Source organism: Tauraco erythrolophus, chromosome 6 (assembly GCF_009769465.1).
Source record: "Tauraco erythrolophus isolate bTauEry1 chromosome 6, bTauEry1.pri, whole genome shotgun sequence".
In the NCBI taxonomy this organism is placed as follows: Eukaryota; Metazoa; Chordata; class Aves; order Musophagiformes; family Musophagidae; genus Tauraco; species Tauraco erythrolophus.
This window is the reverse complement of record NC_141470.1, coordinates 48,147,500-48,163,945: the sequence shown is the minus strand read 5'-3', so window position 1 is coordinate 48,163,945 and position 16,446 is coordinate 48,147,500. Positions and strand designations below refer to the sequence as shown.

Sequence of the window (16,446 nt, the reverse complement as noted above, 5' to 3'; positions counted from 1 at the left end):
CTGTCTTGCAGCTGACAAAAGGTAGTTTTCAGGCTTCATTCATCTGACCTTTTTTTTCACCATGTATTTTAGGATGAGGTAGTTCTGAAGTACCTGGTTTTCTCCATTGACTGGTGTGATAGTTTGATGTGTGGGGGGGGTGTTCTGGTGGCAGGGGAGGGGATTTGCTCCCTGTGCCACCAGGCCTGAGTCCCATCCCCCCCGGGGGAGGTTGAGCCAAGGCGGCGCCTCTGCGAATTGCCCTATTTAAGTTGGGACAAAGGGGCGGGAAAGGGCTTTTTGCTCAGGAGCGAGGAGAGAGCAGGAGGGCGCTGCCCTCGCTCCCGCTCCCGGCCGAGCGGCTGCCCGGGCCCGAGGCCGGCGCCATGTGCTCAAGATGGCGCCGGGGAGCCACATGGGGGACTCGGTAAGCGCCCCGCTCCCGGGGTGCCCGCCGGGCCGAGCTTCCCCTAGAGAGGATTAATATCTAAGAGGAGACAACCACAACGACCGGGTCAGCAAAGATGGAGCAGGAGGAGGTGTACTGGAGCTGAGGCTTCCCTTGCAAATCGGTGTGAGATGGCAGGCGGCCCCCCTGCAGCCAGGGTGTACTCGGCGGAGCAGCGACCCACTCGCGGCCTGTGGAGAAACCCACGTCGAGAAGGAGATGCCTGAGCCCAGGAGAGGTCGTGGAGCAGGGGATGCGCGACCAGGTACTGTTGATAATGGGGCATGGAATGCACGACGAGGTCGTGGAGGCATCTGGAGACCGTGGGACGACCACGCCGACGCGAGTGGCAGCAGCTCCCTAAGAGGCCGAGACTGGTAAAGCCCGAACTGGTGCGATCCATGGGAGGATTGCAATCCTGCGGGCAGGACTTACTTTGGAAAAGTTTGGGGACTTTTTCTTTGTGAGTAGGGGATCCACCGAAGCAAGGGAAAAATGGTGTAAAGACTCCTCCTCCTTTAAGAAAGGAGCGGCAGTGAACAACATGGATGAACTGACCTCTACCCCCCCATTCCCTGTCTCCCTGCGCCGCTGGGGGGAAGGCAGAGCCAGGAACGAAGGAAAATAGGGGGTGGGAGGTGTTGTTTTAAGATCGGGCCTTGTTTTCTCTTTCTCCTCTCAAGTAAACCGGTTTCGTTCCCTTTTGTCTTTTGTTTAGTAACTGTTAATAAATTGTTTTGTTTTTATGAAGAAAGCCTGAGTCATGTTTTGCCCGAGACCATGTTTGGTGGGTGCTCCCTTTCGGTTCTTGTCTCGACCCTCAGTCCAAAAAAAAACCACGACAACTGGAAAGGGAGTTTAGGTTACTTGCCCATATGAAGACATGAGTGTTGGGTCAGCTGAGTCCCACCCTGGCAGTGGGAATACCCTGGAATGCGTTAGGGACCATAACTATTTGGTTACAACGTGGAGAAGGAAACTAGCTGAGAAGCAGGAAGGAGATGGTTGAGATGAGAATGGGAACATGCATAAGATGGTACATCTTTATTGAAGATTTGTGAACTGCGTGAGAACAGCCAAATAAAGCCAGTGCAGTCGAAGAAGGTGTATTTAAACAATTTTATAACTCCCAAGCAAAATCCCATTGGAAGCAAATTGAGGAGAGAGATTTAAATAAAAGACACCAAGAGCAAAGTACCAACTATCCCAGTGCAAAGCAAGGCCAGAAGAACCAAAGAAGCCAAAGATGAGAAGCTGAGTAAGAAGTTCTTAATTGACTTCAATACAAGAAAGAAGCATCCAGAAAGTGAGAGCTCAAATTCCTAAGGGCTGCTATGAAAGAGTCATGTGGAGGGGGAAAAACAAAAATGAAATGAAGATGTAGTGAGGAATATCAAAGTTAATGAAAACTGTCAGGATGTAGGTAGTAAGAGGACGGATCAAGAATTAGTCCACTATTTGGCAGAGATGGAAAGGCAGGAATTGAGGGGTTACCCTGAGAAATTGTACACCCATCTTCAAACGCTTTTATAATAAACTCCCTACTGGGTTTTCATTATTTTCTCTGTGCTGATTGTTATCAGGCTAGTTAGTTTCTTCCTTACTTAATCATCCTGTTTGGACTTTTAGTATTGCCACATTTTATAATCCATATGTCTGCTGAAATTTCTTTGTTTCAAGTATTATTAAACAAAATAAAATTAACAGTAAGTGGGTTGGAGATACCCTCAGGCAGCTCTTGCAGGACTCATGGGTGCAAGCTATCTGTGCCTGCTGATTTTAAGTCTTTATTGCTAACAATTGCTATTTAACATGCTATTAGATACTAATGGATTGGAAAGTGCTTTATGGTGTGGTCTAAGTACATCATTCTCCACAAGACAAAGCCACAATGTTTATTCAATGCTTAGGCATTTTTGACTCTGGAGTTTGCAGGTGCAAAATTTCTCACTGGACTAGAGAATATTTTTGACAGAGCCCCAAAACTGAAATGACTTAGGTGAGGAGGAGACCGCCTCAAGCAGGAAAGGAGTCCCACACATAGAAGCAATACTACGTGGGGTTTGCTTTGAGACCAGATGCCTGAGTGCAAAGCCGAAAGGTTGTGATGCTAGCACAGCCTTGCCATCAAGGAATGAGCACAATTAAGTGCAAAATCTTTTTCTTTTTAATAAATCACAGCAAAGACACTGTTCTCTGAGACAACCGCTGTAGGTCAAATGATTGTAGGAGATACCCTGGTCAATAGTATCAACTCAGATCGCAAGGAGGGAAAGAACAGACGGAGTTGAGATCAGAGAAAAGACAATCAATGAGCGCTTCGAAGATTGGCACCAGGAGCACTTCCAAAAGAAGACAAATCCAGTGGGGAAACTACAGAGGAGATTCCACAGGGAGTTAAGTATCCTTTCACCAAGCTTTCGCCATCGTGTTTTGGCAGCTGAAGGATGATCCAGTCCAGAAGTATAAAGACAGTTGGAGGAAGATCCAAGCCTGTGTGCACCATCCCCTAGGTAGGACAGAAGCCAGGTATAACTGCTGATGCAGTGCTTGCCAAGTTGCCAGGCATGTTAGCTAAAGCACCACATGGAGCTAAAGAGGCTGGAGAGCTTTGAGACCACGACTGCTTGCATCCCACCAGCTTGGAGTGCACAAACCTCTGTGGTTGTGTCTTATGATCAACTTCAGCTTGTATGACAAGACTAACATGGTAGATAGACTTTTTGAACTCACTTTGGTAGAGTGACTTACAAAAGGTAGAGGTTGCTTCTTGGAAGATCACAGCCTGGTGGTGGGGGTAGCAGTGGATTATCACTGTGCTAGAGAGCACAAGATGAGTAGCAACCAACGTAAAGTCTGAGCATCTGTAAGTGCCAGACCTGGTCCAACAGCCTCATAAGTCAAAAATACTCAGGCTAGCAGCTCTCTGTGTGGATTCCTTTTGGCTTCCCTCCCTGCTTCATGCCCTGTCAGCCTTGGATTGTTTTCACCTGCCTGTACAAATATTCCCCAGCTGGTGCTGGGAGATCCAAGATGAATCTAGGGATGTCTAGGAACGAATAGAAGTCAAAAGACATGTTTTCATTTTATTCTGCTGTTGAATCCTCTCCCACACATTGTTCCTCCTCCCTCTGCCTGTCCCTCTCCCTTCAGCCCAAATCCTCAGGGTCATGGTGCTGCCCTGCTCTCCCCGCAGGCACGGTGGCAGCCAGCAAGCTCTGCAGCTGTTGCCTTCATCATTTTATGGACAAGATTATTCCCTCCTGCATCTTTTTTGCTTCTTGTTATGCAACTGCATTTCATGATTTGCTTTGCGGCTGAGCTGTGCTGCGTCATGGCCTGAGGGGGCAGCTTGAGAAGACTGCTGGGAATGTTGCATGACTTCTGCTCCCACCTGAGGATGGGGATGGGACTCTGGGGAAAAGAGCAGCTGTCATGATCTGTGGTTTTGAGACTGGGGGCCAGGGGGAAGAAAGGGGCTTAGCCAAGCCCAGGAGTTCGTATCCGGGGTAAGCAGGGAACCTGATGCAGCTAGATCAGAGTGGCATTATTCATGAGGTCTTGCAGATGTAGAATTGGAAATGAGCAAGAGTCTAAAGAGGTTTGGGTTTGTTGGTGCTGCAGCTGGGACAAAAACTGATACTGCCACAGCAGCACATGCAATGCAGTCATCCCTGGGCCAGGGTGATGAGGTGTCCCTGGGGAGGGAGGTCTGTTCTGCAAGCACCCTGAACCCTCAGTGCAGAGTTGGGTACTGGTGTTTGTGAGCTTATTCACGATTCTGTGACACTGTTTTATGAGATTGGGCAAGTTTCTTTCCCTGTGGGTAAACTGAGGTGCTGAACGAGTAAAGCCAACTGTTGGCAAGGGGAGTTATGAATGTTGGTACTGTAATTTGAAGGGGCTGTACATTACAATAACGAGACCCACTGCAAATTAAAAACATTATATAAATTCGTGTTCTTCCAAAGCACGAGAGAGCTTTATTGTCCTCTTTGAGGTCAGTGAGTTTCTCTAGAAATTTGCCTCCCCTTTTTCCAAGTGGCCCAAAGGTGATTTTGGAACAGTCTGTGCTGCTGACCTGGTTCTTCTTAATTCATGACAGCTCCAGAGACAGTCTTGTAGAAATCCAAGAACATCCCAGAAAAGAGCTGAGCTGCCAGGCTAGGTACAGGGAGCCAAGGGAGCTGGGGACCATCGCAGGAAACCCTCAGACCGTGGAAACTTTTGCAGTGCTCAACCTCTCGATGCATCCTGGGGATTCCTCATGCTTGAAGGCTCACAAAAACAGTTGAACAAGATGGGAGGTTTGCTTGTTTGTTTTCCCTTGTACTTCAAATCCTCTCTGGACTTCACTTGTGCTGTCAGCACCTCAGTGCTGTGGCAGTGGGAGGAACTCCTCTGACAGCCACGTAGCTACAAGAGAGAAGCTGCTTTGCACGCAGGGAAGAGCACTGTGTCTCCTGAGCTCTCGCTTAAGCCATGTGTATGGTGGTTCAGATATTTCTTAGCCCTGAGCTCTCCCTGTCTTCCACCTCGAATCCGTCCTTCCAGCTCCCCGCTCCTGTGCTGGAAGATCTATGCTATTCCTATCACAAGGAAACAGCTGCTGGTTGTACTAAGGGAGAGGACATATACCAGTGCCAGAAGACAGCAAAGGGATGGATTCTCTGTTCAGAGAGGCAGGGAAGGTGAGGAAACTGCCCTGAATGTGCCCGTACCCTGCCCAGAAGGAACTGGTGCTGTGAAGCAGGGAGGAAATTAACTCTCTTTGGTTCTTAGACTCTGCCAAGTGTCATACCAGCATGGGCTTTGGATGCCAACAGGTGGACAGGGGTAAGGCCAGCCCATTGCCCCTTTCATCAGCTGGGGCACCCATATGTTCCACAGAAGGAGAAGACACGTCACGCTCAGCAGTCTTGTTACTGCCATTACGTCTGGTCTGTTCCGACACTCGTGCCTTGTCTGCGAGCGCTCAGCGTGCAGCCACCATCTCCAGCACGGAGGGAAGGTGTGGGGGGGAAGACTTTGGACAAGAGCCACTATTTTCTGTTGCCATCATGACTTCACTGCTATTGTCTGAGATATCCTTGCCATCGGGCACAAGGGCTGAACCTGCATTTTGTTGTTGCCCTGGGATATGATAGCTGGTATGTTGCCTGCACAGACTCAAGGAAAGGTCCCACATTCCAACTAAGTTTTAGTCACTCTTAACTACAACAACTTGCTTTTGTGGTGCTTCTCTTCCTCCTCTATCAGGTAGCTCTGAATATATTCAAAATGTTGCTAGGCAAATAGCCTCGGTTGCTGCTCTGACTACACATACATGCTTCAACTCTGCTCCTCGCTATCCTGTGGTCTAGGGAGGACTCTCTGCTCTCCTTTCCAGCACCCTGGCAGCACAGCACTGCCCGCCTGTTCTGCTCACCCCTCTTGTTAGCAGGGTCAGGCTGAGCAGCCCAGCCAGGCTCTGGGGAAGCTCCACATCTGTGTGGTTGTGACAACAGGCTGAAATGTCGGAGTAGCTTGTGCAGATGCGTGTAGGATGACATCCTCTTTGCTGGTGCTCTTGATCAGCTGCAAGATAGCTAAAGGTTAATGTTTGCGTTGGCACTGCTGGGCTTGCGTTCGCTGCCCTGCTCAGATTAACCCGGTATTTCCCACTGCTCTCCTAGCTGCTCTTTCAGACTCCTTGCAGCTTCTGCAGTTACCGCGCTGATTTATCGTCAGTTCCCAGTGTGAATGCTTCCTTTACAACCGTACGGCTAAGATGCTGGCTTTAGTGGGAGCTTGTTGTGGACTAGAAGATGGCCACTAGAAGGCCAGCAGCAAGAAGCACTGAGGCTTGTCAGCTTGCATGTTCTGACCCCTCAGCCGTGATATGGCCCTGCAGCTCATCAATTGTCTGTAATGTTGACTGCTTGTTATTTATCCGCCGTTCTCTAAGAATATAGATGCGTAGAGATCATATGCTTTTCAGGCTTTTCTCAGTTATCATGAAAGCTAAAATGCTGTATTTTTAACAGAAGCTGTTTGCATCTTTTTTTTTCAAAGACCTGGGACCTTTGACATCAACCAAGTCTTTCCAGCAATGGCATTCAAAACACACTAAACCTGGAACACCATTTGTTTTCTGGCGCAGTAGCCAGACATCTGTATTTGTGGGACTCCCTAGTCCCATCTGGCAGTTCAATTTCTTTGTGAGTTTGTTGGGCTCTTGAAGAGCCCACCGTTAGGACAGGGTTCTCCATCTTCCTCTAATGTAGATGGAGCTTTTCCTGTACACCGTCTTGTCTGGTCTGCACTGAGAATGCAGAGTCTCAAAAGCCCTAGAAAATAGGTAATTTATTCTGGCACTTGCAGAGATGTCTTTGGTGGCTTCCTGCTGTCACTGCAGTTAGTGGTGTCAGTCTCTTTAGGAGAAGGGCCCCTGGGAGACAAGCTGGGGCTGGGGCTGAGGATGTAGCATTGGGTTGTTGAAACTGTCTCCATCTAGGGATTACTTTCAGCACTCCAAAGAGAAGAGCCTCGTTTATGCCTACACCGAGTCAATGTGCTCCTGGGTTGGATTGCAAGCTGCTGTCTTCTCTCCTGATTACAAGAAATAAATCTGATGTACAGAACCAGAGCTTGTAATAAGATCAGCACAACTGTTATTTCAGAGCAGACTCTGATGGTTTCCATAATATTTGTGCTTTCTCGTTGCTTGCATCCTTCTGAAAATCTTTACTTGCGTGACTGCTCTGGCTTCCCTGGTTTCTGTTGTGCTACTTGAGACTTCGCGTGCCCCTTCTCATTTTATTTCCTCTGTGCTGCCTAAATCCTGGGGCCAAACTAAAAGCAGTTTTCCCCTTTATTGTTCAGACAAAGGGAAGGTGGGTGTCCTGAACATGTTTGACAAAGATGACACGTCTTATGATCTGTTATTAACAACTTTGCCTGGTTCGGCTGGCTTAATTAGCCTGAAATTAAACATGTATCTTGCACTGTCTAGACTGCATCTGCTCATGGAGGTAGCAGGTGGCTGCAGGGCATCCTGAGGCTCAGTGAAGTGGCCAAGAGCAAGCGGAAGCTGTGGTGCTGGAGCATCGCTGAGCGCCTCCACGGCAAAGTTACTCTCAGAGGGAGCTCTGCTGAAGGGCGAGCGAAGGCGGCCGGGTCCCACACGCCTTGCTAGCCCTGCGCTGCCGTGCTGCTTCCCTTGCAAATTCAGGCTGATCAGAAAATGTCACTTCTCCTCTGCCCCGCAGCGGCGAGTCCTGTGCGGGTGGCTGGGGTTTTAATGTTTATCTTTTTCGGTTTTCCTTCCTTCCTTCCTTCCTTCCTTCCTTCCTTCCCTTCCTTCCTTCCTTCCTTCCTTCCTTCCTTCCTTCCTTCCTTCCTTCCTTCCTTCCTTCCTTCCTTCCTTCCTTCCTTCCTTCCTTCCTTCCTTCCTTCCTTCCTTCCTTCCTTCCTTCCTTCCTTCCTTCCTTCCTTCCTTCCTTCCTTCCTTCCTTCCTCTTCCTTCCTTCCTTCCTTCTCTTTCCTTCCAGTGGCAAATATAAAGTGAGCTCTTCCTTCCTTCCTTCCTTTCCTTCCAGTGGCAAATATAAAGTGAGCTCTTCCTTCCTTCCTTCCTTTCCTTCCAGTGGCAAATATAAAGTGAGCTCTTCCTCATCAGTGAGGCGGCCGGGGCAGCCCCGGCTGGAGGAGAGGGGCACCGGGGAGCGGCGGAGCTGGCAGCCCGCCGCGGGCAGTGCGGGGTGGCGGGCGGAGCGCGGATGCCCGCCGCGGCGGGGGGCGCGGGGGCGGGACCCCCCGGTGAGCGCGGCGCCCCCGCCCGCCCGGGGCTGCGAGGGGGCAGCGGCGGCGGCGGCGCTTCCCTCCCGGCGGAGCGAGGGGCGGGCGGCTGCCGCTCGGCGGCCCCTCCGCCCGCGGAGCGAGCGGTGCCAGCGCCTCGCCTCGGGCGGCGAGGGGCAGGTCCCCCCGCCCCCGCCATGGAGAGCGGGATGCTGCTGTCTGGCAGGCAGCGAGCGCTGATCCGGGAGAGCTGGCAGCGGGTGAGCGGCAGCCCCGTGCAGCACGGCCTCGTCCTCTTCACCAGGTGAGCGGGGCGGCAGGGACGGGATGCGGCCACCGGCACCCCACCGCTGCCCGCCGAACTTGGGCGGGGTGGCGGTGGTGGTGGGGTGATGTGGACGGGCTCCGCTTCTTGAAGAGAAACGCTTCCCTTTGCTTGGCCATGACTCCCGGCCGGCTCCCTGACCCCCTCCTCTCTCCCCTCCCCGGGGCTGGCGGGCCGGAGGGAGCACGGCGGGGCTGAAGCCCCTCCACTGCCAAGCCGCGGCGGCCGTGGGGCAGCAGCGTGGGGCAGGCCATCCGCTCCTTCCCGGCCTTCCCTCTCCTCCACGAGTCTCAACTTTGTTACGGGGAGATGGAGGGTGAGGAAGAGAGGCAGCGGACAGGTTTTGTGCGTTTCTGCCCACTGATCTCCCACCTTGTCACCGTTATTTCTGTTGTTCGAAGAGCTGCGTGTCCACCCAACTCTGGGGATTGTATCGAAGGGACCTCCTAATTGTCCCTGACACGGCGCTCTCCAGCCCTGGGCAAAGACCTGGGCGCTGGGAAGGGATTCAGCTTTAGGGCAGAAGGAGTGGTGTGCCGGGGGAATGGCTGAAACCTAACTCCTTACCTCTCCTGAGCAGATTAATGTCTCGATTATGGGAAGATAAAAAGGAAAAATCTATGAAAAGTCATTTAAAAAGGACAGAGAGTTGATGACCAAGTTCTGGAGTGGGACGTAGCAGAAGGGAGCCAAACCTTGCAGAGCAAGGCTGCGAGCAACGTTTGGGAGTGTTACTGGAAGGGAGAGAGATGCAGTACTTCAATGTGCAGGACAGGGAGAAGAGAGACCGTTTTGCCTGAATTCTCTGTGGCCTCCATGGACAGCATCTGCCCGTTAGATCTGCCTGGATGGCTGCTACTGAGACCCGTATGTGCCTGGCATAAGCTGGCAGGCAGGATCGGGGGACAGAAAATGGGAGCTGGCAGTGGTGTTGGAGAGCTGGGCGTTAGCTGAGTCTGTACATCTCCCCTTTGCTCAAGTAGGAAAGATGGCTCCTGGAGCTTGCAGGCTCAAGGGGATCATGAAGTGGGAATGGGAAGAGTTGAGACAACAACCAAGAGGAGAAGGGCCAGGCTAGGAGGAACTCCAGCGAGCTGGGACTGGTCCTAAGGTGCCATAAACATGTATCTGAGAACCGGGTCTGTGGGCTAGGGAAATGGAAACTTTTTTGACTATAGGTAACCTGGATTGCCCCAAACTAAGACTTTTCACAACTTCTGGGTCCTCTACAGGTAGAGGGAGATCAGTAGGTGGGTAGAGAGACAGAGGAGGACTGTGGGTGTGCTGCTGGTGAGGTGGTTCCTGGAGTGAGCAGGGCTCTGAATAAAGCTGAGAAAGTGAGAAGATGGGGTTTCTCTCTTGCTGTTGCAGGTTGTTTGACTTGGACCCTGACCTATTGCCCCTTTTCCAGTACAACTGCAAGCAGTTTTCCAGCCCTCAGGAGTGCCTCTCTGCCCCTGAGTTCCTGGATCACATCAGAAAGGTGAGAGAGGGGCTGGGCCATGGCCAGAGAGCAGCCTCTGTGGAGGAGGAAGCTCTTAGGCAGTGGCTTGGGACTGTGGGGTGTCTGACTGAGGACCGTGTGGGAAGTCTCCTCCTGCGATGAGGACTGCAGGGGGTTACTCATGCTAGCAGAAGGTGCTATTGCCGGGACAAAGTGCCCTACAACAGTGGAGAGGCGATGAGGATGCAAGTCGTGGTGGGTAAGAAGCACCATGCTGATTTCCACGCCCTCATCTGATAGTGGACTGCCTCTTGTTGAAAGTTGGAAGCCCCATTCTTTTACCATGGAAGTGCCTCAGTGAGCTCACTTCTGTCCAGACAAGGACTGAAGCCCTCTGCTTGGCCACTTGCTGACCAGGAGGTGGCACGGAACTGGGTAGTGAGCCAGGCTCCTGTGGACCCACTGCTGTGGAGAGGCTGTTGGTGTGGCTGCTGAGCCAGAAGGCCCACAGCATTCTCAGATAGCCTCTAGGGGGGTGCTGTGATACATATCTGCCTCCCCTGAAATAGGGAGAGGAGCAATGCTGATGTCATCTGGAGGAACTCGTGCATGGACAGATCTACGTGCGGTGCAGCAGAGACCCTTTGCTGAGTCCTGAAGAGCAGCCATGTCGGGCAGAGGACTTGTCTTGTAGATGCCTTCATAAACTGTCTGGCTCCATCTTTAAACCAGTTTGGTGCCTTGCTTGCCCATCTTTATTCCTCGTAAGAGGCTGTTTCAGGACTGCGCTCTGCTGATAGCTGCAAGCTTTTTGTGATTTTCCAGCCTCTGTTTACTCGCAAAGTTAAGTCCATTTTTACTTCTGCTATTATTGCCTTGAGCTGAAATAGCTCTTTGCTCTTGTTGGAGATAATTCCCCTGTTGAAATTATAGAGCACAATTCTATCACCTCTTGGCTTTGCCAAGCTAACCATGCCCTGGCTTTAATCTCTTCTTCTAATTTGGTGTGTCTGTTCCCTTCATCCCTCATTAACCCTTCTCTATCCCGTTTCCATTTGACTCTTCATGCTCCTGGGAGACAACACTGGTACGTGCTTTACCAGACCGGGTATCTTGGCTGTACTATCCACCCCATCTCCTCAAAATACCTTGGCTGATCTTAGAATTGGAGTTGCCTTATTTGCAATTGCACCATCTTGGCAACTTCTACTTGGAAATTCTAGTCCTGGCAACTTCCAGGGCTCCCCTGCAGTTGTCCTGGGTTCCTAAGAGCTGTAATGACTGCATCGGCATTAGATTGTAGCCCCTAACTGCTCTGCTATAGGGCTGTTTACCCTCTCTGGGACAGGGAGGCCAGCAGTGCTGCTTGCTGTGGCACCTCTGGCAATGTCCCATGGAAGGATGTGGTGTATGCTGCTGCTTGTGTGCCTCACTGATGTGACACACGGAGCAAAGTAAAGCTCAGAGAGCATCTGCTGGGCTGGGAGGTGGCCAGGCTGAGGTGGGTGAAGTAGAGGGGTCAGACTTTGCTCCTCTGGGAGGGCAGCAGAGCCTTGCTGTTAACACCGTTCTGCCTCCATGCTCCTGCAGGTGATGCTGGTGATCGATGCTGCTGTGAGCCACCTGGACAACTTGTCCTGCCTGGAAGGGTATCTCTGCAACCTTGGCAAGAAGCACCAGGCAGTCGGTGTGAAGGTCGAGTCTTTCTCGGTGAGACGTCTTGTCCCATTGCGGTTGTGTTTGTGCAGCCCTGCCTGCCACCCTCGGCTGTCCCCATCCCTCTGTGCCCGCCTGCTGGGTTCAGCTGGCTGGAGAGAAAACTGGTGGCTCAGGGCAGCCCCTGAGCTGCTGATACCTGCATGGTGATGCTGGCTAGATCAGAGAAATCCTTGAGCTCCCCTCGTTTCCTGCCCTCCCCCAGTAAGCCCAAGGGGAGAGAACAGAGGGAGCAAGGCATTTCTCCTGTGTGAAGAGGACCAGGATTTGGGCACTGCAGTCACTGCACAACATGGGGCTGCAGGCTCGGCCTTTGCCCTGAGCCTTGGGCCTCTGCATCAAATGCTCTGAGCAAACCTCACCACACCTGGGAGAGGGACCATCCACCTCTCTCTGTGTCTACACTGGGACGGGGTTGCTGCACCTCAGCCCCTGCTTCCTCCATGACAGTAAGACAGGAGCATCATCCGTATTAAACCCTTCCTTACTCCTCTCCTGCCATCAAGCATGGACATAAATGCTGAATGACGGAGTGAGGAAAGGCAGGTTGAAGGAAAGTTTTCTAACCCACCCATGGCTCCCTCCGGATACCACTAGCTTTGGTCCTCTTCAGAGGGAGCAGAGTCCCCTTTGCTTGGGGTGGTGATCCCCACCAGCCCTGCGCTCAGCGTGTGGGTGCTCCTGGGTGGGGCTGCTCACAGCCCGGTGAGGAGCAGTGCCCTGTGGAGAGGCGCGAGCGGCAGCGAGGCAGACCCTGAGCCTCCAGCCTGAGGCCTGCCTGACCCGCTCTCCTGGCATCAGGTCACACTGCTCAGCAATGCCGCTCCGCTGCCATGCCAGGGAATGGTGCTGCCTACCTGCATGCGGGAGCCATGGAGGATGGACGCGTACCCTCCCCTTCTATTGCATGTGCAGTGTCAGCCCTTGCTCCCACCTGCACTCTCTGCTCATCCAGGATGTGGGGTGTGGGGTGAGGGCCAGCACAGGGCGGGGGAAGAGGATGGTGCGGGTTGGCTCCAGGCTTCCTTTGAACACCCAGGGGTGAGGGTGACCCAGCCCCGCTGGCAGAGGAGCAGCTGCCCTGCAGATGTTGTTCAGAAAGGCAATGAAGCAAGAGAAGGGGCTGTGTGTCATCCCCCAGTGCTGAGCTTGATGCCTCCCTGTTTGGTTTGCAGACTGTCGGCGAGTCCTTGCTGTTCATGCTGGAGAAATGCCTTGGCACTGCCTTCAGCCCAGATGTGCAGGAGGCTTGGAGCAAACTCTACGGTGCTGTGGTGAAAGCCATGCGACGTGGCTGGGAGACCCTTCCGGAAGGGGACTAGATCCTGCCAGCCATCCCCATCCCTGACCACGCAGCAGTCCTGGGCAGGGGCAGCGCTCACACCACACTCTCTGCCTCTCTCCAGCTCTGTCTTTCTCTGTGCACCAGCCCATCGCTCTCTCCTCCAGTCACACGTGCTTCGGGGCTCTCCCAGTGGTTCTGCCTCGCTTCGACACGACCACATCTCTGCCTTTGCTAGGTAAGGGCTGGCAGGGCACGTCTCTGCAGCGAAGCCTAGGAGTGCCGCAGCACAGGTATGCTGCCCTGCCCCAAGTTCCTTTGGGCTAGCGGGAGCACCAACACCCATGTACCTACTCTGGTTTGTAGCTGGCTCATCTTCCCTCCTCTTGCTACCCACCCTAGTTAGATGACAGCTAGCTTGGGCCTCTCGGGCTTATTCGCCCGAGATCGTATCTGCCGCGCTCAAGACCTGCCAGGTCTGGCGCCATTCACTCCTCCTGCTCTGCTGCACCCGGTTCAGCTGTGGCAATGGTGGACTTGGCTCCCTCCAGGGGCAGGGGCAGGGGCAGAAGAGGTGGGAGCTGGCTGCGCCGTGTGGCTGTTCTCCCCAAACCGTGCAGGGAGCTTTCGCCTTCTCTCCCTTATCCCACGTGTCACTACCGGATGGTTAATCCTGGTGCTCTCTTCTGCCTTGCCTCTCCCCTGGATGAGATCCATGGCTTTTCCTCGTGTCAGGTTGGCCACAGCCCAGTGTGTTTCCTAGGGATGCTTCAAGCAATGGAGTCACGTTAATCCCAAGGTGAGGCTGCTTTTTGCAGGTCTGGGCTGCCAGCTGAAAGGCTTTGTGTTGGTTTGGCTGGTTGTTTTAACCTCAGAGCCAGCTGAAAGGCAGCAGCAGTGGTGGCTCCTTACTGCTTTATGTTAAGGAGAATAAAGTAAATACAAGGAAAAGATGTCTTAAAATAAAAATGAAGGTTGCAATCATGTCATGGCAACAGCTTCCAGAAATCATTCTGGCACTTGTCCAGAGGAAGCATAGCTGGAATTTCTCTGCTGATGCTGTCAGGACCTGGAGTGCTTCCCAGCTGCACACAGTGCCCATCTGCAGAGCTCCTCAGCCTTTAGTAATCCCTCTCAGCCATACTTGAGACACAGCCGCTTCAGAGCAGAGTGAGACACCCAGTTAGGAGCATGCAGCAGTGCTGTTGTCAGGGCAGGAGTGAGAAGACAGCATCTGCAGGAAGAAATCCCAGAACATGGCTGAGATGCAGCACCTGAGGGCTCTGCGGGCAGCTGAACTTGAGCACTTTGAAGAAGAGTTCATCTCTATGGGGAAGTCGCTGTGGGATAGGCAGAACCATATTTCCAGCCATCGCCAGCCCCAGGGCAAGGATATGGAGCAAGTACTCAGTTACAAGCAGCACCATTTTTTGCTGCTCCCTCAGGGCAGGAGGAGCCCAGCGTTGAGGGCTAAGATGGTCCTGTTGTAGAGGGGACATGTTCCTCCTATATTCAGATATCCTCCACTCTGGGGCAAGAGAGGGCTTCCTGCTCCTTGCAGCTGCAGCTGAGGTCTCCTAGCCCCATGCCATGGAGGGGATGATGGGGTGCCCTGTGAGATGAGGCTCTGCTTCCCTGCCACCAGGCCTGGTGGTGGCCATGGGCTTCCAGCAAAGAAGCAGCCATCCAGCTGTGTTTGAAAGGGGAGCTGAGGGATGTTGTGGAACGGGCAGTAAACATCCCCATGTAGGATGTGTGCTGTCCTCCCCAGGTACCAGGCTCCACTCCTGCATTCCTACAGCGTGGTGTTGTGCATCCTGGCCCATGGCTCTCTCCATCAGCTGGGCCAGGTGATGTCCTCCCCATTCTCACACCAGGCAGTGAGGGATGGAGGAGCCAGAGCTGGGGGAGGCACTAGCTGCAAAGACATGGTATGGGGCAGGAGGATGTGGGAATGGGGATGTCTTCTTTGCAACCCTGTTCTGGGGCATCAGCCTTCAGCATCATGGGACCTTCTGACTCTGTGTGACAACTAGGCAGCTGCATGGTGAGTGGGGGGGGGGGGGGGTGAGTGTTACTGCCCCCAAACCATCCCCGTTCCCTCTAGCTTTCCCAGCTCCCTGAATTCTCCTCTTCTGTGCCACGTTTTGTGTAACTCCCAAGAGAACTGAACTAGTCTGTGTGCCTCTTGTACCCAGCTGTACTGTTAATAAAGAACAACAGTGAGTCTTGGCCCTTTTTTCTGCCTTATGTTTATTTTAATATAAAAGGCTCAAACAAGGAGGGGGGAAAGAAAAGGTGACAGAGAGGGGTTTACTGGTTTCTTGTCGGATCTAGCTTTGGAGATACTGGTCACTGGGAGCGCTTGTGTAGTCCAGCTTGATTGACATGAGAAGGCATCCAGCACCAAAGGTCTGTTGGGAGCTTTTGGGCACTGTAATTGAATGGGTGAGCAGTGGAGGGGCTAGCAAAGGCATCCTCCTGCTGATTGCTCATTACCCTTCAAATTTAACGATCGCTAATGGAATTAGAATTTTAAGCAATCAGCCTAAAAATCCCTTTTCTGTTGTTCAGCTGCTGCTTTTGTTCTTGGAGACAGCATTGGTTCACTCGCTGCTGGTCACCCACTGCTGTTTGCCTGCAGCAGCTGGGCACAACCTCACAGCGAGGTCCTGCCCGGCTCCGTGTGGCATCCACCCTGCCAGCTGGGCTGTGGAGCTGCCCCAGCAGCCCTGCCCCACGGAGCAGCTGGTGGGGATGCAGGAGGTCCTGTCTCTTCCTTCCCAGGGCATGTCCTAACTTTGATCTGGTGGGTTTCCAGCCCTGGGAGTGCTGGGCACTTGGCACTGAAGAAGGATGGTCCCCTAGAGTGGGGAAGCCAGCTCAGGGTCTGTAATAGCATCTCCTGAGGGCTGGAAATAGCAGCCCTGCCCCAGGAGTGTAAATAGTTAAAAATGTTCTTAATAAAACAACCAGCAAGCACGGTGAGCATCCTGGGAAAGCCACGCTGCTCTGCCTTGAGCAACCTCTAGGACGGGTCTTGTTCTGCAGGGCAACATGCGGTGGGCTGTGAAGGGCGAGGAGAGCAGCAGAGATCTGAAAGCAAAGAAATCCTCCCTATGCTTCGAGTGCTAAAATAAATTTTCCAACTCTTCCTGGCCTGGAGCACAGCTGCCAGCCTCAGGGCTGGTGGTGAGAGCCTGACACCAGTGCCGTGGGCAAGGGCAAGTGCAGCTCCCCAGGCAGCACCCCCATCTTTGACTGCCTGCGCCAGCGCAGAGGTTTGCCACAGCTCCCACAAACCACCCCTTTGCCTTGGCCCCTACCCGGTGGGGATGCTCCCAGCACTGGCCAGCGCAGTGGGAGACACCATGGAATCACTCGGCCCTGGCTGTGAGGGACTTTTGCAGGAGCCCGGGGCTCCTGCCTCAGCAACCTGGCACCAGCATTGAGCCCTGTTTACCACTAATTAC

General features: G+C 53.0%; 1 protein-coding gene across 1 annotated transcript; it reads left to right on the top strand.

Annotated features, from left to right (window-relative positions):
* Positions 1-8,403: 8,403 nt before the first annotated feature.
* Positions 8,404-13,013, top strand: NGB (neuroglobin). The gene is made up of 4 exons (XM_086613910.1): positions 8,404-8,510; positions 9,903-10,014; positions 11,566-11,685; positions 12,867-13,013. The coding sequence occupies exons 1-4, from the start codon at positions 8,404-8,406 to the stop codon at positions 13,011-13,013; spliced, it is 486 nt and encodes a 161-aa protein (XP_086470036.1).
* Positions 13,014-16,446: the final 3,433 nt, after the last annotated feature.